This window comes from Cannabis sativa, chromosome 1 (genome assembly GCF_029168945.1).
Source record: "Cannabis sativa cultivar Pink pepper isolate KNU-18-1 chromosome 1, ASM2916894v1, whole genome shotgun sequence".
NCBI lineage: Eukaryota > Viridiplantae > Streptophyta > Magnoliopsida > Rosales > Cannabaceae > Cannabis > Cannabis sativa.
The window spans coordinates 38352181-38373723 of NC_083601.1; the positions used below are offsets into that span (position 1 = coordinate 38352181).

Here is a 21543-nt window from a genome sequence, read left to right on the forward strand (position 1 = left end):
TTGAGGTGGTGTTGCGAGTGGGGGAAAGCAAGCAGGGCGACATTGGGGGTATGGGTGACAGAGTCTGTGAGCGCCTAAAAAGAGTTCAGTTTCTAAAAAAAAAATAAAAAATTCATTGTTTTCTAATGTAAAATTTTGAAAAATTCGATATAATTTACAAAATAGAAAACAATGTTTAAATAATTTATTTCACACGTTGATAAAATAAAATAGACACTTGTACAGCAGATTATTATATTTTGGTGTGTTAAATTTTTCTCAATTTTACAGAATGTCTTAAATAATTACAACGTACACAATTGTGAAATAAAATATTAGACTAAAATATTCTCTAAAATACCAAAACAAATAAAGTGTATGGTGTACGGTGTTGGGTGTACATCTAAAGTCTCACATTAGCTAGAAATGGGAAGGATCTTGGTTATATAAGGAAATGATGAACACTATTTCCATTGGAATGAGACTTTTTGGGAAGGTGTTTAAAAACAAATTCGTGAGAACTTAGACCCAAATCAGACAAGTCTTTACACACAGGAATGCTCAATTTTTTTTTTCAAATTTTTAGGATTCTTGTTTTTGTAAAGTTATATTTTACTAAAAAAAATAATTACAAGATAAAGTTGTGAACTAATTTAAAACATCAGGGATTCTCGTTCCTAAATTTATAGCTGCAGGAAGTTATTTTTTTTCTCTGGCTAGGCCCACCAGCTTTCCCTAGGCATAAATGTAACTTGGTCAGAGTTGTGTTTTGCTATTACGATTCGATTTTTGCTACTGCGATTAGTCTTGTTTTTGTGACATAGTTTTGAGTGTTTTAGTCTTGTCTGTGTGACATAATTTTGTTATGTTATGTTTTTTTGTTGGTTCTTCGATGACTCGATATCGAATTACTGTTAGTGGTTAGGAATAACAAGTTCTCTGCAACTAAATGAATTTTTAGTAATTCATTTACTTACTATCGATTTTGTAATTCTTTTGGCATTTTGGGTATTTATAAAATATCCAGAATGTGTCATCACATTAAAAAAAAAGTTGTAATATAATTTGTGTAAAACATTAATGATAATTTAAAAAATTAGCAAGTACAAAGTGGACTTTAGCTTGTTTGTATTAGGGTTGTATATAAATTTTTGTACACTGCCCCATTGAATAACCTGCCCAAACCAAACCGAGATAACTCAATAGAAATTATAAACCGAAAAACCGCCCAATCTTTATATTGGGCGGATTAAAAAAATACCAACCCGTCCAATCAACCTGATTAAGACGGTTTATATACATTAATATGTTTTTACTATATATATTTATACTAATAAAAAGTTACGTGCAAGGCACGTATACTAAATTTTATTCTAGTTTTTTTTCTATGTTATTTTAAAGTGATACAATTAAAAATTAAAGAAAAAATATTATTAGTTATTAGGTGAGATTATTATTATGTGTATAGGAAGAAATTATAAATTAATTAATCTTATAATTTTAACTTTAATCAAATAGGGTTCTAGATATATGAACAATAAATAATCACGTAAAAATCAAAAATAATTATTTGAATAAAGAATTCAATATACACAGTTATATATATGAATCACATTAATCAAAAATAATTATTCAATATATGAACGATAATTTGTCAGCGTATATGTTTCCCAATAAAGAAATCCACCTCTTCATAGTCAAAAATAAATAATACATGTAATACAGATCTTTGTAATAGAGTACCTAAAAGAAACAAAACTTCAGTTACCATAATCGGAAAAGGTTTAAGTAAACTAAATAATGACTAAGAAGATCTAAATTACAAAATGAAAATAACATGTCTATATGAGTATGATTTTTTTGCTATATGAGCATGATTGATCTAAGAGAAAATAAATAAACCTATAAACATATGAGTATACTTAATATTAATTTTGACAAAGAAACAATTCTAAATATCAGCTTGACAATTTCAACACACTAATTACTCATTAAATAACCATAATGTATACATCATGACAGTTTTATTTTATTTGATATCAAATGATAGAGATTATTGAGGTTTTCAGCCATGGAAAACACACTACGATCAAAAAGTAATGCTCATTAATTGTATATTTCAAAGAAATCCAAATTTCCATGAATGTCCCTAATAAGATATAAACATTAAAGTTGTAAATTAAAAAAAAAAGTAGCAAAATTTCAGTTAATATAAGAAATAGAACAAATTGAAGATTTATACAATACTGGAATTTGAACTCTTAGAGGCCATTAGCGAAGGGGCGAAACTCGTTAGATCCCCTAGTAGAACACTACCTTAATATGAATAAATTAGCATCATCAACAAAAAGAAAATTAAAGGGAAAAGACTTAATAATTATGTGACAAATAATTATTAATTGAATTAAAAAGTTAAGATTATAAGATTATAAGATTAATTCAAATTATTGTTCATACATTGATTAATCCCATTATTAAAAAATAATTCAATATATATGAACCCTATTTGATAAAGTGATTTAATCATATAGGGTTCATATATTAAAATTCACTTTAATCAAATAAGGTTCCTATATTGAATTATTTTTTATTAATGGGATTAATCAATATATGAACAATAATTTAAATTAATCTTATAATCTTAACTTTAATCAAATAGGGTTTATAAAAGAGACATAAATAATTAAATAGGGTTAGAAATACGGTAATTAAAGAAAATCTAGAATTTTTTTTGGATTTAATGGGATTTATTTATTTTTTATTTTATTATATATAAATAAAAAGTGACCCATGAATTTCTCATAAATCATTTTATTTTTAATAATAAACCATTTTATTTTTAATATAAATAAAAAGTCACCCATATATTTCTCATAAACCGAGAATTCAGTTATATAGGCACACTTTATATAGAATAGATATCATATAATTTATATAACTATTTATAAAATATAAAATAGAAACTAATATAATTTTTTGGTGATTGATTTGAACTTTAAATTCAATTTATATATATTTGTCTCATTATTATAATTAACTAAAATATAACAATTGAAGGTAAAAATTAAAAAAAAAAAATTAAAAAAAAAATGGTCGGTTTGAACGGGTTAACCGACAAAACGATAAATTTCATTACGCGGGTTATTATTTTCTTTTTTCTTAATTGGATAGATTGCGCTTAAATTTTTGTAACTCAATCTTTACATTGAATAGAGTAAAATATAGCATAAACTGACTAAACCACGTACACCCCTAGTTAGTACTCCAATTCAAACCCATCCGTCCAATAAACAGATCCAATCTAATTTCAGCGGATTTTGAAAGGCCAGACTTCATAAAAATGGATTCTGATGGATTGGACGGCGAGGTGGATTGACAGTTATTTCGTTCTCCTACCTTAAACATAAGCCTTGCTAAGCTTTGCTAAATTTTAGTGATACATATTTTGGTTAGAGACGACGGAGTACAAAATTTCAAATACTCTTTGTGTAGTTGGGATGGGACAGACTACCCCATGTAGCTGTAAGCCAACACTGTTCAGAAGCTTGTTTCCTAAGCAAAAGAAATCTAAAGGCACCACTCCTCTAGCTACTCTCTATTTTTCTTCTCTTCCTTCACAATAATAATAATCAATGATTAAACAAAAAAGTTATATACATACCAAACACAAAGATAAGTAAAAATATCAGCAGCCAACCCCAAAATCCATCTGCCATAGAACAGGATGATAAGGCATCTCTAGCACTCAGTGACTTCTTATAATCCTGCAAAATTTTCAACCAACGTGAATGTTTAGACGACATTATATGCCAGTGCATGCAATAATACATTAAATTTAATTCATTGAAGTGTCTTACCTTCCCAATCTTGTTAATTCCGGTTCTTCAAGAAGCATGTCCTGCAGAGGCTTTACGTCTTTATCTTCGCTTGCACAGTTACTAAAAAAGAAATAGAAAATTAATGTCATCCATGTCGATCGACTACTTGTAGAGATGACATGAAGCTAACATGAATATGTATTATTGTTGGACATGAATATGAATATGAAGCTAACATATTAATTCAGATCATTAAAGGGATTGTTGGAGAAAGAATATTTTTTCCTATTGACAAAGTAGTGAGTATGGACATCCAAATTATCCAGCATTCAATACTTTCTAACCAAATTGTCTTCTGATGAAAAAACCAGAACTGTAATCAAGAAACCAATAATTTCTTCTAAAGGTTAAGATCACTTTTCCCTAAACAAAGTCAGCATACCGAATGCGATATGCCAGGATTGAGAAAATCCATGATTTCTATATCTTGGATGGATTGTACATCTAAATATAGAGGAAGATTTACATAAATTTCTTGGCCCTTTTTTTAGACTTTCTACTGTTGGTACTTGCATCATACAAGACATAGTACCATCTATATTGCCATCAACAGTGATTTTACCAATCCATCAATCTCGTGGGTCATGAATTCAAGGAGTACTTGCTACTCAACTAGTTATTTTTGCAAATTGACCCACCTTGAAATATTTTACTCATTGATGCAATTTAGCAATAGCAAGACAAAAGATAATGAATTACAAACCTATATAAATGATCAAGAGACAGAAGCTTGTGGTGAAGGGTATAATCGCTTCCAATGTATGTCACAACTAAGCTACCAGCATCTGGGTGAGGCCAGCTCCTTGAAGTTGGAAACCGGAGTATAAATGTCCCAGGCTCTTGAAAACCCTTCGGTCCTTGCAGTGATAATTCTGCTTCTTCCTTTGTAATGAATCCCTCTATCCATCTAGGTGATGTAGAACTCCACGCTGTATTTATCCAATCTCTTGATAAAGTATAAGCCACAGGGTATAACCAGCACCACATTCGTTCAAAGTTCTCTTGGGTCAAATATTCTTCGCATCCTGCAATTCTCTTCAGAAGGTTGAAGTCCTGAAGTGATGAAATGAGATTTTAGAGAAACTTATATGCCAAAGGACTGAAAAAGTTTACAAACCAAATACCAATATATAAATAAATCTTTGAAAGTTATTAATACATATTTTCTTTACTGTGTGCAGCAGACTATCTAGATATATATTCGAGAGAAAGAAAGGGACCTGTTGTGTGAGAGACCGAGAACTGCAACAAGCAATTTTCATAAAATGTTCTTCAATCACAAAAACCACACATTCCCATTGAACCCTGTTGTTGTTTGGTGAGATTGAATTCCAAGCCTTTTTCCCTTCCTCAACTAATCGTTTTGCCATGATGATTTGGTTCCTGAAGTAAACATTAAAAGAGAATGAATTACCAAAGTATTCTCAAAAAAAAAGGATGAGATGTTGCATGACGGCAGCAAACAGACAAAAGGCGAAGGCAAGAGTTGTGACCACTTGATTTGTCCATTGATAGTACTCATTGTTTAATGGCTTTCATTCTTGAAAGCCAGATATGAGGACATAGGAAACACAGGCCAGATAATATTTCTCAAGCTAAAATGTTTCTGAAAAGGAGAACTATACATCTAAGTATAAGAGATACAGTGATCCTTGTAGATTACCTGTGATGCGAACAGCCTGAATATAGGGAGACTTGATTTGCAAAATCTAAAAGTTCTTTATTAGAAGCGGAGTTTGCAATCTCCTTGAGTAGAAGGGATCTCTCAGCTAAGCCTGCCAGGCAGTACTTAAAGATAGTCGCATCTGGAATTGGATTTCTGGAACTTGAAGTACTCTTGGGAGCTGAATTTCTAGCTTCTATACTTTCAGAGTCAGTTGAGGAGTTGTCTTCATCAAAGTTGTCAGGGTCTACATTTGAACTTGTCATTAAAGTATCTTCAACCTGAAACCATCTGCTCAGAAGACAACACCGACCAAAAACAAAATTCTAACATCAGAAGGAAATGGTATATACCTTATTATTAGCGATCTTGGTATGAGAGTTGCATTCATCGTCATGTGCCTCCAGTGTTGGATCAACCCTAAAGGTTGTGGAAATTCTGTCTTGTCCCAACTTTGAACGCTTTGATGACGGATTAGGTTTTGTTTCATGTGACGAATTTTGATCAACATCCATCATATCTTCATCCACTCCATGTGACTGAGATACTTGATGGGGGACAGAGTTTGACCTTTTTGACATTGTAGAGGACACTCGAGTATTTCGGTTTCGTGAAATACTACGTATTGGAGGAGAAAATGCCTCAAAGAAAGGATAGATTTCCATATTAGGCAAGTGAAACCTAATGCAGAAAAGCCTATTTTGACACTTGGATGAAAGCTGAAACGGGGGGAAGTGGGAGAAACTAATCAGGCAATTAACCAATTTGCACAGAACTGGAAATATATGTAACATTTATAAGGAAAAATAATACAAAGTACATCTATGTTTGCTCCATTTAAAGACTGAAAAATGTCAAACCATACAAACGACAATCCCATACTATAAGAAATAAAGGTGTGGATATACTAAATAGGGCATACTATCGTTATGTCACCAAATAAGAATACATCTAAACTTACAACAAAAGAGAAAAAGTAACAGGACCAGAAAGTATACCAGGGCCAGACGGAAAGGAAAAAATATGTTAAGAAACTTCAAATACACAGTATTCTTCAGGTTTCTAAATATCATTTAAACAAATATACTATCACTTTTGATGTAGACACCCATTAGTCCTAAACCAAATATGTCCCTTATGGAATGTGAACATGAAAACATTAGTACAGGAGAAGAACCAGAAAACACTAATATATGACCATCATTAACTAAATCTAGAGGAGGGGGGAAGGCAGAAGCAAATCTGAATAGATAGGGTACAATACAATCTATCTCCGAGATAAAGCCAATTAACTTGGGCTGCAGCAGCTGCTTTGAGTTACATCCTAAAGTCTCGGATAACAACGATCCCAGATTTTTTGACAAACACTAACTTTTTTAACAAAGAAATAACTACTATATGGAGAAACTTAAAATGATTTTGCTAGGCTTCATCTAGTTCTCTTGTCACCAAGGTCTGGCGAGTTCACTAATTACAATTTTGTTTTATGAGATAAGGTGTAACAATGTGTAGCACAAGATATTCCAGGGAACAAAATATAGAAAAACAAAAAACTAATCTTAGCACCTGAGATATTTTGAGCTTAAAAGATGCACGCCCATGCAATAATTTACTTGGTTTATCATAAGAAGCAAATTCAATTCCATCAAAGCTTGCCAAAAGAGGAGCTTCTCCATCACTTGTTCTCTCAACAGGTGCTCCATTATCAAGGTATACAAGTGAAGCCACAACCTATCAAATACAAAAAACAAGTAGATGTGAGCGTCAAATGTACAAATATAGAAAAAATCAAACAAAGTGATGTGTCATGTCATGTTCAAAGGACAGATGAAAACCTCAATTTCCTTGCTTACAGGCTGGTCAGAGGTATCAAGGAAGACCACATCTAAAGAAAAGTTCCGGCGACAGGATGCCTGTGATATGATAAACAAAAGTAGCAAGCTTCATTAGATAATCCTAATATTAGTAGCTTATTAATACTAAGGCAAGATCATGACACTTGAAAGATTCTATAGTGGACTTGTTTACTGTAAAAAGCAACCATTAGAATGCAAAGGCTTTATAATCAAGGTTGATCAGAAAATCTAAAATTCAAACTTGTATGAAAGAGAATAGAAATGAAATCCCATAGTGATTGATAACTGATTAAACACACACACAGACACCCACACCCACACATCCCTTTCTAATTAGTGATTGAAAAATGGTTAAACACACACATACATAAAACACAGTACTATATGACACGATATCTACAAATGTCCCTAAATTAATATTACAGGATAATGAAAGCATAAAAACATTTAGTCTAACCTTGCCTCCAATAATACTCCAAACACCACCTTGGCATTCTTCAATCTCAGATGCGGATGACTTATCAATAGATAATTGTACCGGTGGATCCTGGCATTAGAAAATCTTATAAGAAAGTTATGTAAATATTTTTTCGGTGAGAATTGCAATAAGAGAGGAACATGAAAAAACAAAATCCTCATTCAAGGCATATACTTTTACACACCTTAGCAAAGTGATCCTTGATGGATGAAGTTGTACGCAAAATTTCTAATTTGTAAATGTAACCCTGTTCATTGGCCTCATCTCCACCTCCACCAACCAAAGTGATCTTTCCAGGGGAATTTACAGCACAATCTTTTTCAGATATAGAAGAGAGAGACTTCTCTCCAACACACTCTCCATCAATGTGTAGCAATATGCAGTCAGTCAGAACCTATCCCCCACAAAATAAATATATAAAGGCAAAGCCAACAATAATTTCAAAACAAGACCAAATAGCTTATATGTCACTTTAAAGAACTTCTATTAGACATCGTTCATCTTCCGAGAAAAGAGATAATGAAATATTTGCGAGCAAAGAAACCTATGCCTATACTACACTATCAACATGTTAAGGCAACATCAATTGCGCCAGCATCAGACCCAAGTGCACTAGGTCAGCTCTTGAATATGAAGTTCATATAAAGTTCTAAAAATTTGTTCTTTATCAGAATTCCTTCCATATACCCTATGAAAACATACCAGCATCATCAAAGTAATAAAGATTGGAAGTAACAAAGGCCACAACACAAAACCTTATGCATAAATAAGGCGTAAAATCAATCTTCATAAAGAACTGAATTATAAGACCATGTTAATATCTTCTCCATGTCATATATTGCCATTCTCTGATGGGTAAAATCTAGCCGAAACTCAGAAAAAATGAAGTAACCAAACAAGTTTCTAACTTATCAACAGAACATACCTCACAGCCAAAATGAACCCACTTTTCAAGAGGAAACTCAGTCTCTACTGATGCACACGGAACTTCAGATGATGAAGCAGGGTTGGAAGAATTCTGAGCTTCATTGTTCAAGGGAAGTAATGGAAAAAGCATCACTTCCTTTTCATTTATAACAAGGAAAGGAGAATGGCCTGAGGCATCTTGGGGAACCTGCATAATTTGAAAAAAAGATGTCCCAATAAATTGCAAGACCAAAACTATCATAGAAGAAATGAAAGAAACTATGGTCCTTGCTTAGAAGACGATATCAATGTGTAGTAGAATTATCAATATGTATAAATGTGCTAGTACAAATCACCTTCCCTCTTAGCATGACAAGAAAAAATGAAGAAAAAAATGCCACTCATATAAACTGAAATGATGAAACCAGATTGACATTGAAAACAGCAAAACTCAGATGGTACACTTAAAGATACAACTGAAAGTTCTCCCACCTGAAATGAACACAGGAGAAAATATAACAGACTTAGACTGTATATGATTAACTAAAGGAGCTTCAAGTTCTTGCTCACAACTAGTAATCTATTCAATGAGTCAACAAATTTTTTATTTTTTGGTGTGTGTGTTTAGAAGGAAATAAAAAAAAAAAAAAGACTTTTTTTAAGCTTCAACTAACTATGAAAGGAACCAAAAATTTACCATTGAAAAAGAAAAGAAAAGATACATAGACACCATAAACCGCTGTAAAACCCTTCAGGAAAAAGAAAAAAAAAATTCTTGGCAGAAACAAAAACGGGGGCATTCATAAAAGGATATAAAGAGGACAAGTTGAGACCGAGAGAAAAAGGGCAATGAGAAACCTTTTGAAGAAGTGTAACAGGGAATGCAGTGGAGTTGGTGAGATAAATCCAAAAGCAGACAGAAAAGTTCTCATCTTCTCTTTCGATTTCAAGTCTTAAATCTTTGAGGGCCAAGTAATTATCTCGCTCCATTGGTTCATCTCCCATGATGATTTTACTCTTCTTCTTCTTCTTCTCCGAAACCTCTAAAGAAAAACATGAAAGGGAAAAGAAGAAACTTTTTGGTAAGAGTAACCGCGAAATTGAGCAGTTTTCCAATGGCGCTGTTAATTGACGGTTGGTACGCTACTCCTCTGAATGACATTGGGTAATAATCTGGTGCGTCGCGGTAGGGTGAGTCACTAGTAGGGTATTTTAAAGACCGGGAATGACTTTGACGTGGCAAACTTCTATTGGTAAAGACGGCTTTGTTTTTCATTGACTAGAAACCTAGGAAGGTAGGAACTAGGAAACGCTTTATGCTTAAAAATTAGCTGTTTCCGTCAAAATGTATAAATAATTTCTCTTTTTGGCTTTAAATATTTTTATTGAATTAGGTCATAATTCTTTTCTTTTCATTTTTATTGAGAATGTCATATACAGATATTTAATTGACTTTTTAAATATAATTCTATTTACAAAAATTTATAAAACAAACAAATTTACATTAGTAATTTATTTAAAAAAAATAATATAATCTTTTTATAACAGTTAAAATACCAGTTAAAATAAATAAAAAGTATTATTGTCTTATAAATATATTCTTGTTCTGATTGGTGGAAATATATATACTTTGATATTATTCAGATGATCAATGTGTAAGTAAATATTGTAAAAGAAAAAGTTGACATATTCTCTAGATAATATAATCTAGAATTACATATTAAAAAAATGGTAAGACAAACCCTTTAAACAAGAATTAGTCCAGCCACTACAAAAAAGCGAAAAGAAGAAAGAAAAAAAAAACCTACGTGATAAGTGAGTGATTAACACAAAATTTGTAAGAGACACTTAAGATTCTGCAAATTCCAATAAAAGATAAATTAATGAACGGAGAATTTTTGGGAGAGCTCTACTCATCCCAACCTAATTAAGGATTTTAATCTCTTCACCCAATCCCTAATGGGGATAAAGAATCCTCAAATAAAAATAAAATTTATATTAAAAAAAATTTTAAAAATTTATGTTTACATTTCAAAATAATTTTTTTTTACATTTTTAATCCCTATAGCAGGAACAACTTAAATTACAACTAAAACTGTTAAAAAAAAACTAAAAAATAGCATATGAAATAATTTCCCAAAATTTAAATATACAAAAATATTAAACTTCATAAAAATTAAATTATTATACATTAATTATTATTCAATATACTAATTATTATTCAAAACATAACTTAAAATTTATAAAATTGATACTAAAAATACAAACATAAAATATAAAATATTATTAAAATATAAATAAAATATTAATGGGTCTCAGTCAAGTGAGGGAGTGTTATCCCATTCCCGCCTCATTCTCCATTTAGACAAAAAACCATCGTTCCATTAGAGGGGGGCGGGTCTCCGTGAGGCTATCCCCATAAGAAAAATCTACATTCCTATCATTCATAGATAACTATTTGTTTTGAAAAAAAAATATAATGAATAATATATTAATAAGTTGGTAGAATTTTTTGCTTATTTACCCCTTCTCCATATTATCAGTATAGAATCTACAAGTGTTAAGCTGTAATGTATTCATGATTACCACATTCTCATAATAACTTAGAAAAACCAACAAGGAACAGAAGCTGTAGATAAATCCAAGTGCTTCTCTTCATCTTATAGTGATCTTTAATATATATATATATATACTCATAGTTTGCTTATAAAAGACTGCCCTTTCTAGTTGCCTTCTACTTTTGGCTTTAGTTTCAGAGATGCACTGCAGAGATAGACATAAACAAAACACAAACAAAGAAGGTTCAATTTAGAAATAACCAGGGAACTGGATTTGGGAAATGAGAAAGAAAAGACCATGCCCAGGCCTTTTAACATAGCTGTTTAAAAATTTACCTGTTGATACAGAATCGTTTTCCAGTGGGTGGTGGCCCGTCATCAAAGACATGGCCGAGATGAGCATCGCAAACTTGGCAAAGAACTTCCTGGCGTGGCATGAAAATAACTGACAAATCTAATTTTGACTTGACATTGTTTCCTATAGGCTGGTAATAAGATGGCCAACCAGTTCCACTGTCAAATTTCGTCGATGATCTGCAGCAGAAATTTCAGATGAATTAGTGTTTACAAAAACACTAAATGACCAAGTTTGCCTTAACTAAAATACTTACTCAAAGAGTGGTGTGTCACAACATATGCAATGGTAAGTTCCTGGCGTTTTCGTATTCCAGTATTCCCTGAATAAGAAGAACGAAGTAGCATAAGATGGTTTGAAGTACATAGACCAAAAATATCATCAGTTTGCATCAACACAAGTACTTCTGATTTTAGTGTAAAGCATGAATAGTTTTAATTAACCTACTATGCTTAATGAATAGTAAGCCTATTAATCCTGATCCACTGCCTAATATTGAAAAAGATGCCATTTTTAGAGAAGGCATCAAGAATGGTGACAACTTCTTCTCATTCAATCCTTTGTGCAGATGCATTTTTCACAAACGGTTAATGGCAGGAAACTCTATTTGGACTCAATTTCTGTTATGACAAAGGAAACACCCTAAACAGCAGTAATGAACTTGTACCACAAGTAATTGGACAATCATAATCTCTACATCAAGAGGATTTGGAAGTCTTTCTTATTTTCAATTTCTTTCATCCATTGATGTAAACACGCTTATAATACAAGCAAGTGTACCGTGAATGAATCCAAATCCGAAACTACACTAGAATTCAAAAGATTAAAATTGTAAAATTATTCTGAAGTAGGACTAAAATAGAAGCAAAATTCTTCATTTCTTTTATCTAGAGGAAATTTAAAAAGCAATCAACATGTCTACCATAATTCAAAGAGTAGAAAGTTCTTAAAATTAGAAGAACTTGCAAGAAAGTAGCGAGACTGAAAATCCATACAGGACATTGAATTAATTCAAGTTCTTATGTTCCTTAAAAGCCCTTCTATATGTTAATAGGTCAGCCAAACTTGTGATTTTTCTTCATAATGTAACAGCAAAGGTCGAAAATTTCACCATAATTTTCAAAGTCTAATGAAATGAATCTAAAATCTCCGTAAGCATAGAAGATAAAAGAGTAAACATAGGAACACTCGCAGTTAACACCAAAAAATTGCAAGATGTGCCATAATTTCAAGCCACTGAGCTAAAAGCATCTCTAGCAGTTTTACTCAAGGTTTAAATAGTCATACCCAGTGAATGCTCTCTCTGTTCCCTTTTGACGAGTAACGTAGAATTGCTCCCCACTTAGCTTCTTCTTCCATTCTTGATCACTTAAAGATTTATAGTCAATTGCTCCTGCTGCCTCTGCAATCAAATTATAAAATTGAGCAAGGATTGCAACGTTAGCTCTTGAGTTGTCTGCACTATGTTTAATCTATGTGATACCATTGTCAAAACACATAATTGAATACACAAGATAAATAGGTGTAATTCATCCATAGACAAGAAATAACCAATTTTCTTATCTGGGTATTTGCTTTCAATCAAGTTTACATTAACAAGGAGAGAGAGAGCTACCATGGGTAAATTCACCAGGTAATATATCAAATGAACTCTATGAATTCACTCAAAGTAGGGAAAAGAAAGATGAGACCTTGAATGTTGCTGTCAGATTTTGGGGAAGAAGAAGATGAACCCATGGCACGAACAGAGAAGCAAGGCTTTCTAATTTTCGCTAAAGAGTGAGAGCCCAGAGCGAAAAGCTTGGATTTCGACCCGAATTCGGTAGGGGTTTTGGAAGAAATAAAAGCAGTTGTGGTTTGTAAGCTCAAACAATGTAAAGGAGCCATCTTTTAGCTATGAAAAAGGAACTATAAGAATGAAAATAATTATTACCTAATTTTCCAAAAAAGAAAAAATAATCAGCTGGGGAAGACTTCTTTGATGGGCATGCTGGAAACACCTGATCATATTTGTTTACACGTGGCAGTTTGTCTGGTGATTAAGATAGAGGCTAACTTGTTGCCACGTTGAGGGACTGTGTTAACTCATCAATGTAGTTTGGACGGGTTAATAATGTTTAAAAATAGAGTAATTGGACATTAAACTTTCTCTTATTTTATGAACTAGGCAACGTATCCGCGCTTCGCGCGATCTGTTTATAATTAAAAACATCATTTTATTCTATTATTTTCTATGTATTGCCTCATATATTTTTTTCTCTTTTTGCTTCTAATTAATTTTACTTTGTAAATCATGTATTCTGCCTAGATCTTTTATATTTTATACTAATGTCCTCTTGCAAAATAGAAGTACAACGATATGCCTTAAATTTGAATAGATATTGATTTGGAATTGATATAATGCTCTATATGTAATTTAAAGTTAAATAATATCATATTTATTAGAGTCAATAAAATTTTTATTATATTAATTAATAATAGTAACTAATGCCACACACCAAATTATTAGCTACAATTTTTATTTTCTAGAAATAAAAATAAAAATAAAAAAGAGACTGAGATAAAAAAAGAAAATTTTTTAAGGGTTTATTCTTAGCATATAGTTAGGGCTTTTTTAAGAGTGTTTTTTTTAACTTCACATTTAAAAATTAAAATACATATATTTTATATTTGTACATTTATATTAATTTCAAGTTAAAGTTGAAAAGATAAATGATGTTTACTAACATCCTCAAAGTTATATTACCAAGAAATAGTATTAGATTAATAAATAATAAAGTTAATTTTTTTTCTTTTGAATAAAATTAATAAAATAAAATAAATGTAAAAATTTAAATTTATCACCTTTATTTGTCGAACCAATTTTATCTTTCTTTCTCTATATAAGTATTATAGTTTATATTTTAATTTAATTTATTTGTTGCCTAATTCATTATATTGTGGCTTTGGTTAAGTGTTGAAATAAAATTATTCCTACTAATTATCAAAAGAAAAAAGCTAAAAATTTTAACAATTTGAGAAAAATAAAATTAGGAGAAAACTGTCACATGACATCTCAAAAATTCTGCTATATAAAGAGAGAAATACAATGTTTCTTTTAAAATAATTTTTTTTAAAAAAGAATTGAAATAATAATACAGTAAAATTCACAATTCTCTTCAACAATGAGCATATATACAAATAGTTGATTGAAAAGTATATCATAAATTTCCTTACTATTTATGTAAGTGATGAATATTGGATAAACTATGTTTTTTTGGGTAGAGCTCTTTAGAGAGGACTTTTATCCTCTCTAAAGAACTCAATGGTTGTAGTGAGAAGCTTAATCCTCCACTTAGCAAAAAAACACTAATTTAAAAATTAAATGTTGAAAATTTTTTAGTAAATAGAAGTGATTTTATGTATACAACTTATATATTCATAAATCATAGCATAAAATTAGAAACCTTACAAATTCATGGTATACATATATATCTATATATTTAAATACATTTGTAAAAAAAATAGCAATAAAACAATTTGAAAATTTAAAATTTCATTCTCACAAAACAAAACAAAAAAAAAAAAAAAATAAGAAGAAGAAGAAAAAGAGATTAAAATTTGAAGAAATAAATACATGAGAGATGAGATTTACTTTTATTTAACCAAAATTACCATATAAATTTTCTTGGAGGAACTCGTAGCAACTTTCATCTACAAACTTAACAAATATATCTGCAAAGAGAAAAGTGAGAGTTAGTAAAATTAACTTCTATTTTTTGGAACATGACACAAAGTGAGAAGTTCGATTATGAAAATGTACAAAATTAACAAATAAAAATTACTTTTCACTCACATAGAAAAAAATTGTAGAAATAATTGTGATCATCATTATATCTATCAACGATCAACAATTGGTTGTGTTTCTCTAAATAGAGAGAAGTAAAAAAATCTTCCAAACTGAAATGTAGCTCCTACAAAAAAAATAAAATTATTAAAGAATATTTTAAAAACAAAGAAATAAAACTACAAACAATAATAGTGATTTTATATGAAGTATTGATATTTTGTTTCTTTTTGCAATATGCTAATAGCATAAGAATGTTCTTTAAATATAGATGAAGCATGGCTATAGAATTCAAAAGACACTTATATAATAAATGAAATATATTTATTGAATTTACTTCATTATTAACTACTAAGTGAGTGTTGTTTAGGGAGAATTTTAAGAGTTACTTGTATTGTATTAGTGATATATTATTGATTATATATATATTAACAATTTTACAATTACATGCATATATTAATCATAACAATAAAAATAATACTAAAATAATAATAACAATAAATAAAACGTAAAATATATTTATATACATAATGAGGAAGAGAAATATAAAATATTACAATTATAATTAATGTTAAACATTATAAAAATCAATTCCATGATAGATATCAATTAATATGAAAAAAAAGACTTATTATATTCTACAATAATGTTAATGTTGATTATAATAGTGAATAGTATATTTTTAATTTTAGAGATTATGATTAAAATTAATGATTATAGCTAAGTTACATTTTATTAATAATGTATAGATATATAATTAAAATAAATAAATGTAAAAAACTAATAAAAAGTGACTTATTCAATTCAATTACATTTTATTCTATTCTATCATGTTAATGTTAATGTTAATTATAATAATAAATAATGTTTTTAATATGAGAGGTTATGGAGTTTATATTAAATTCAATTACATTTTATTATATTTATGTATAGATAGATAGACGTATAATAAAAGTAAATAATATAAATAATATTGTGAAAAAACTACAAAATTGAAAGATTAAAATCCTAAAAGTAGGAGATGCCACATCACTTTTTTAAAGTTTTCCTTTATATATAGATATAGTTATATTGATTGATGTTGATTATTAATTATTTATATTTTATAGAAAGAGTGTTGATTTATTATTTTGTTTTTTTATTAATTAAAAATTAAAAATAAATAATTAAAAAAGTAAAAAAAAATAAATAAAAAATATCTATATAGACATTAGTGTAAAATTATCAAAAATATATAATTGATACAAAAAAATAATATCTACATAATTAATGATAGGTGGTCTTTTCAAATAACACATATAATTAAGAATAAAATACATAATAATTAAAGGGCCAATAGTATTAAGGCTAGACATCAATTTGAAATGAATTAATTACTTCAAACTAAAAATATATGTATTAAAAAAATAGAAATTGAAAAAAAATAGAGAATAGAGAATAGAAGAAGATTAAAATGCCACTTAAGATGTTTTGTGCTTTCCTTTATATATTGATATTGATATTGATTGATATTGATTGATATTGATGGGAAGGTCTCTTATTTTGTTTGCAAATTTATTGTGTTTGCTAATATCTTTTTTATTTCTGCTAATTGTTTGTTAAATATATTTAAATGATAATTTAGGGCTGGTCATCAAAGCATCACATTGTAAAAATTGTTCCCACTGTATAAAAATTGCAGTTTGAAATTCAGTATAATTATAGTTAGTATTTTTTTAAATCATGCAGTACAGTACAATTTACAGTTTTAAATCATTAAAAAACGAATTAAATTGCACACAGATATTATAAAATTTACCAGTTTTTTAAATTTATGGTACATTTTATTTTATTTTATTGTTTTGATTCAAAATTTGCAGTGTGAGTTTCGGGTATGAAAACAATAATTAAATAAATAATTTATTAAAGAAATGCCAACTAGAAACTTCTTTTTCCTGGGTATGCAAACTAGAATTACTATTTCCATGATTTTGGAAAAACGAAACGATACCCATTCAGGGAAACGACATAATTTCGCTACAACGACATTATTCCGGAGAGTATGCTAAACGACATTATGAAATTAGTAACTGGAAATGTGATTCTTGGGAAGAATAAAAACGGATAAGAACAAAATGTAGGTAGGTTCCACCTGGAGTCCAGTCTGACTATAAACTATTGGTCAATTTAAGAATAGTTAAAGAAGTTGGGACCAGAATAAGGGTCTTCTTCATCTTCCTAACTCCCAACAACAAACCCCAGAATGAAAGGAATAGCCTTTTCAACATTAAATCAATGGTGCCCCCAACCCAAGATAAACCCATCTTCAATTAACCAAACAACATCTTTCAACGCCAACACACGATTTCACTTCTATAATCACCAAATCCCATTAAATAAAACAACCCCATTTCCTTGTTTCGCCATAAATCGATCAGAAACACCTTCTCCGCTAACCCCACTTCCGAGCTCACCGCCTCTGGTTGTGGTGGGTTCGGCCAATGCCGATATCTACGTGGAGATCGACCGACTTCCCGCGGAGGGTGAGACCATTTCAGCAAAGACAGGGCAGACACTCGCGGGAGGAAAGGGCGCTAACCAGGCCGCTTGCGGCGGCAAGCTCTCTTATCCGACTTACTTCGTGGGTCAAGTCGGTAATGACGCCCATGGTAAGTTGATTACCGAGGCTCTTGGAAATGGCGGGGTTTGTCTTGATCGGTTGAGTACTGTGGATGCTTCGCCAACTGGGCATGCTGTGGTAATGCTCCAATCGGACGGTCAGAATTCGATCATCATTGTTGGTGGTGCTAACATGACTTGTTGGCCCGAGACTCTTTCTGATAAGGATTCTGAGCTTGTTAGGAATGCTGGGATTGTTTTGCTTCAGAGAGAGATTCCGGATTCAGTCAACATTCAAGTTGCCCAGGTAATTGAAAGGATTTAAAACTTTCACCTTTTATAATTATTATTATTATTATTTGAGGTTCCATGTTGGGAGTAAGTAAACTAACTATGTATGAGCTTATTAGAAATTTGGTTAATTTGTGAGTTTATGTTATGAATATGTTATCTATGTTGATGATATATTATCTTGGCTGCCGCCGGTCAACTGATTCTTTAATGCTCTGAAGTTGCTCTATTGGTCAAATCGCTGGAAACTTCTCCAATTGGCTAGAATTATGAGTTTGAGTTTGAAGCTAATTATGAATTCTGAAAATGTTAATGGTGTACTCAGCCCTCTCAGACACAGTTTTGTAGCATTATGAAAAGAGCCACAAAACTGTTTTACTGTTGTAATCTATGTCCTTTATTCTTTGAATCTAGATATCCAATGGCATCGTTAGTAGTAGTTTGTTCTATGTATATGCCTTTTCCTTTCTGTGAAGGAGATCATGCTGTAAATCATGCTAATAAATGATTGGTAATTAGACTTCCCAATACTGTTAGTGTTGTTAAGCAATGAAATACTGTTAGTGTTACTTTTTTCCTGATTTAGAAACTCTTTGTTCCTAGGCTTTTGTTTACAATGTTATTACTCAATGAATTGCATTCCTGTTTTTGAAGAGGACAGGTACTGTAAGTGTTCATATACACAGCAGCCATCAGAAATATGTTTTTTTTTAATTCCCAAAGACAACTATTTCAAACAGCTTACTATACATGCAGGTTTTGTTATACTTCCACTTAACAATTTAAATAATGAATAGTTATACTGTACAGCCTATACATGCAGGATTGTCTTTATTTTCATGAAGACACATTTGTATTTTCTACATGCTAACAACTGACCTTGTTTGTGTTTTTGCTACAATTCTGCAAACGTCTATCCTTGAAAGTTTTCATCCCAATTTGGATACCATATTCTTCTTGTGTCCACTCTCTTTTCTGTTTCCTATATCATTAATTATTCTTTGGCTTTGTTTGTTTTACTTTTCCCCATCTGCATTTGTTTTGAATATTTAATGAACTTAACTATGTTGGTTTTGTTGCATGTGATTTTCAATTCTACGGTCTATTTCTTGCTTCCTTGTATTCTGAGACATCATATTTTCTCAGTGTTCAAAGCAAAACTCATTGCTTTGTATTTCATGATATATAGGCTGCCAGAAGTGCTGGAGTTCCAGTCATTTTGGATGCTGGAGGAGTGGACTCTCCGGTCCCGCAGGAACTGCTGAATTCAGTAGATATCTTTAGCCCAAATGAAAGTGAACTTCGTCGTTTGACTGGAATGCCAACTGAAACATTTGAACAGATTACTCAAGCTGTAGTTAAATGCCATGAAATGGTAAGTTTTGGTGAAAAGGGGAGACTTGATCCAATATAGAATCATGCCTTAAAATTGCATTTAGTTTCTCAACTTTTTAGGCATTTTTAGACACTAATCTGTCATTTCTTTGGTTTCTTATTTTATGATGAATTTTTAATAAAAGTTTATTTCTTGAGCACAATGAAGCCAAACCTTAATTAGGCTTTATTTTTTATTTTTTGAAAGGAATTTTTCTGTTCTCATTAAATTCAACCCCCCTCCTGTTGTGAGGCATTTCCTGATACGGTATTGTATATTTGTGAAATCATATTAGTTTAACTGATATTGGAGTCACACACACAAACTCAGTTGCATTTGATGTGCTGGAACATTCAAGTTTGAGAGTTACCACAAGTTCTTGATGTCTATTCTCAGGGTGTTAAGCAAGTCTTAGTGAAGCTTGGGGAAAAAGGGTCTGCTCTTTTTACAAAAGGAGAAGAACCAATCAAACAACCAGTCATATCTGCTGAGAAAGTTGTAGACACTACAGGAGCTGGTGATACCTTTACTGCATCTTTTGCTGTAGCTTTTGTGGAGGGCAAGTCCATGAAGGAATGCTTGAGATTTGCAGGTATGGCATTCCCGAAAACCCTTCAATGATCCTTGATTATGCTTCTTCTCACAATTCATTACTTTTATTTTCTGCCTCCTCTTTTCAACAGCCGCGGCAGCTTCATTATGTGTTCAAGTCAAGGGAGCCATTCCTAGCATGCCTGACAGAACATCAGTTTTGAATCTTCTTCAGTTTGGTTGAGATGGTATTGAATCCAATGACCGGAACTCTAAATTTTCACCATAAGCAAGCATGAATGCAAGCCACCAGAAGTGACCAAATAACTAGTTCATGATCAAATTTGGACTTTACTTTTATTATGACGTGACCAATAAGTAAACTATAATGTTAAGCTTGTAAAGAGACAATGGAATTCAACTTAATAAAACGACCTTAACTCAAGAATGATTTATTTCTTTCCAAATTTGTAATAATATTTGGATCATACTATTCTACATTTGCCAGCTTTTCTGTATTACTGGTATGCAATTCATTAATTATTATATTTAAGAGTAACTTGCCTAAATTATATGAAAGGTTACTTCTTGTTACTTCATAAACAAACCACAATACGTAGCTAGAAAAAAGACTTGGCTTGTGTTGAATGAAGAAGCATGCATGCTTCTACGCCAACTTCCAAAATCGTTGCAGATGACTTCATCCATTATAATAGCCAATAAGATAAATAATTTTATTTATTTAATACAAATAAACTTGTGTACTAGGAGAGACTATTTTAATATATGGTAACAATTAATACGCTAGTCTTCCCCATTTTATGTCTTGTCAAGGGCTCTTATGCCAAAGTTTTTTTCTTTTCTCCCACTAGCAAAGTCATTACTATTGAATTTCATTTTTAATTTGCCTTTCCACGTTACCATTTCCTCTCTTTTAAAATTCCCATCAACACTTATATCTTTGACCAAAACTTAATCCTCAGTCTTCTTCCCTCACTAATGAGACACTATGAACTTGTAACTTTACTCAATATTCTCCTCTCATTCTTTCTACTCTCACTTCTATTTCCCCACTCCAGTATGGCTACTGCACTACAACACAAAGGTATAGGTACTCTAATTCTCTCTATCTCTTTCTCTTTCTCTCTATTTGAAATTTCAAGGCTAATGAAAGTTCATATACATATTCTTAGGAAATGTTGAGAAAATTCACAAAACTAGACCTGAATTCGTAAAGGGTCAGCTCAAA

At 30.9% G+C, this 21543-nt stretch overlaps 3 protein-coding genes across 4 annotated transcripts; 1 reads left to right on the plus strand and 2 right to left on the minus strand.

The window, feature by feature from the left end:
- Positions 1 to 3092: 3092 nt before the first annotated feature.
- LOC115707974 (SH2 domain-containing protein A) lies at positions 3093 to 10174 on the minus strand. 2 transcript variants are annotated; one of them, XM_030636097.2, is made up of 13 exons: positions 9619 to 10174; positions 8780 to 8968; positions 8039 to 8248; positions 7834 to 7923; positions 7356 to 7433; positions 7087 to 7251; positions 5874 to 6239; positions 5521 to 5801; positions 5078 to 5240; positions 4561 to 4910; positions 3837 to 3917; positions 3677 to 3743; positions 3093 to 3591 (listed from the first exon to the last, which is right to left on the minus strand). In XM_030636097.2, the coding sequence occupies exons 1-12, from the start codon at positions 9763 to 9765 to the stop codon at positions 3725 to 3727; spliced, it is 2139 nt and encodes a 712-aa protein (XP_030491957.2). In that variant the 5' UTR covers positions 9766 to 10174; the 3' UTR covers positions 3093 to 3591; positions 3677 to 3724. The 2 variants fall into 2 exon arrangements, with proteins under 2 accessions (XP_030491957.2, XP_030491956.2); XM_030636096.2 differs by having other exon boundaries at positions 3093 to 3743.
- An 847-nt stretch (positions 10175 to 11021) lies between these two features.
- LOC115708089 (peptide methionine sulfoxide reductase B1, chloroplastic) lies at positions 11022 to 13621 on the minus strand. The gene is made up of 5 exons (XM_030636274.2): positions 13365 to 13621; positions 12961 to 13075; positions 11930 to 11995; positions 11655 to 11852; positions 11022 to 11523 (listed from the first exon to the last, which is right to left on the minus strand). Exons 1-5 carry the CDS (start codon positions 13558 to 13560, stop codon positions 11484 to 11486), a joined length of 615 nt encoding a protein of 204 aa, XP_030492134.2. The 5' UTR covers positions 13561 to 13621; the 3' UTR covers positions 11022 to 11483.
- Positions 13622 to 17550: 3929 nt separating this feature from the next.
- On the plus strand, positions 17551 to 20794 carry LOC115707188 (ribokinase). The gene is made up of 4 exons (XM_030635067.2): positions 17551 to 18404; positions 19578 to 19763; positions 20160 to 20355; positions 20447 to 20794. The coding sequence occupies exons 1-4, from the start codon at positions 17742 to 17744 to the stop codon at positions 20536 to 20538; spliced, it is 1137 nt and encodes a 378-aa protein (XP_030490927.2). The 5' UTR covers positions 17551 to 17741; the 3' UTR covers positions 20539 to 20794.
- Positions 20795 to 21543: the final 749 nt, after the last annotated feature.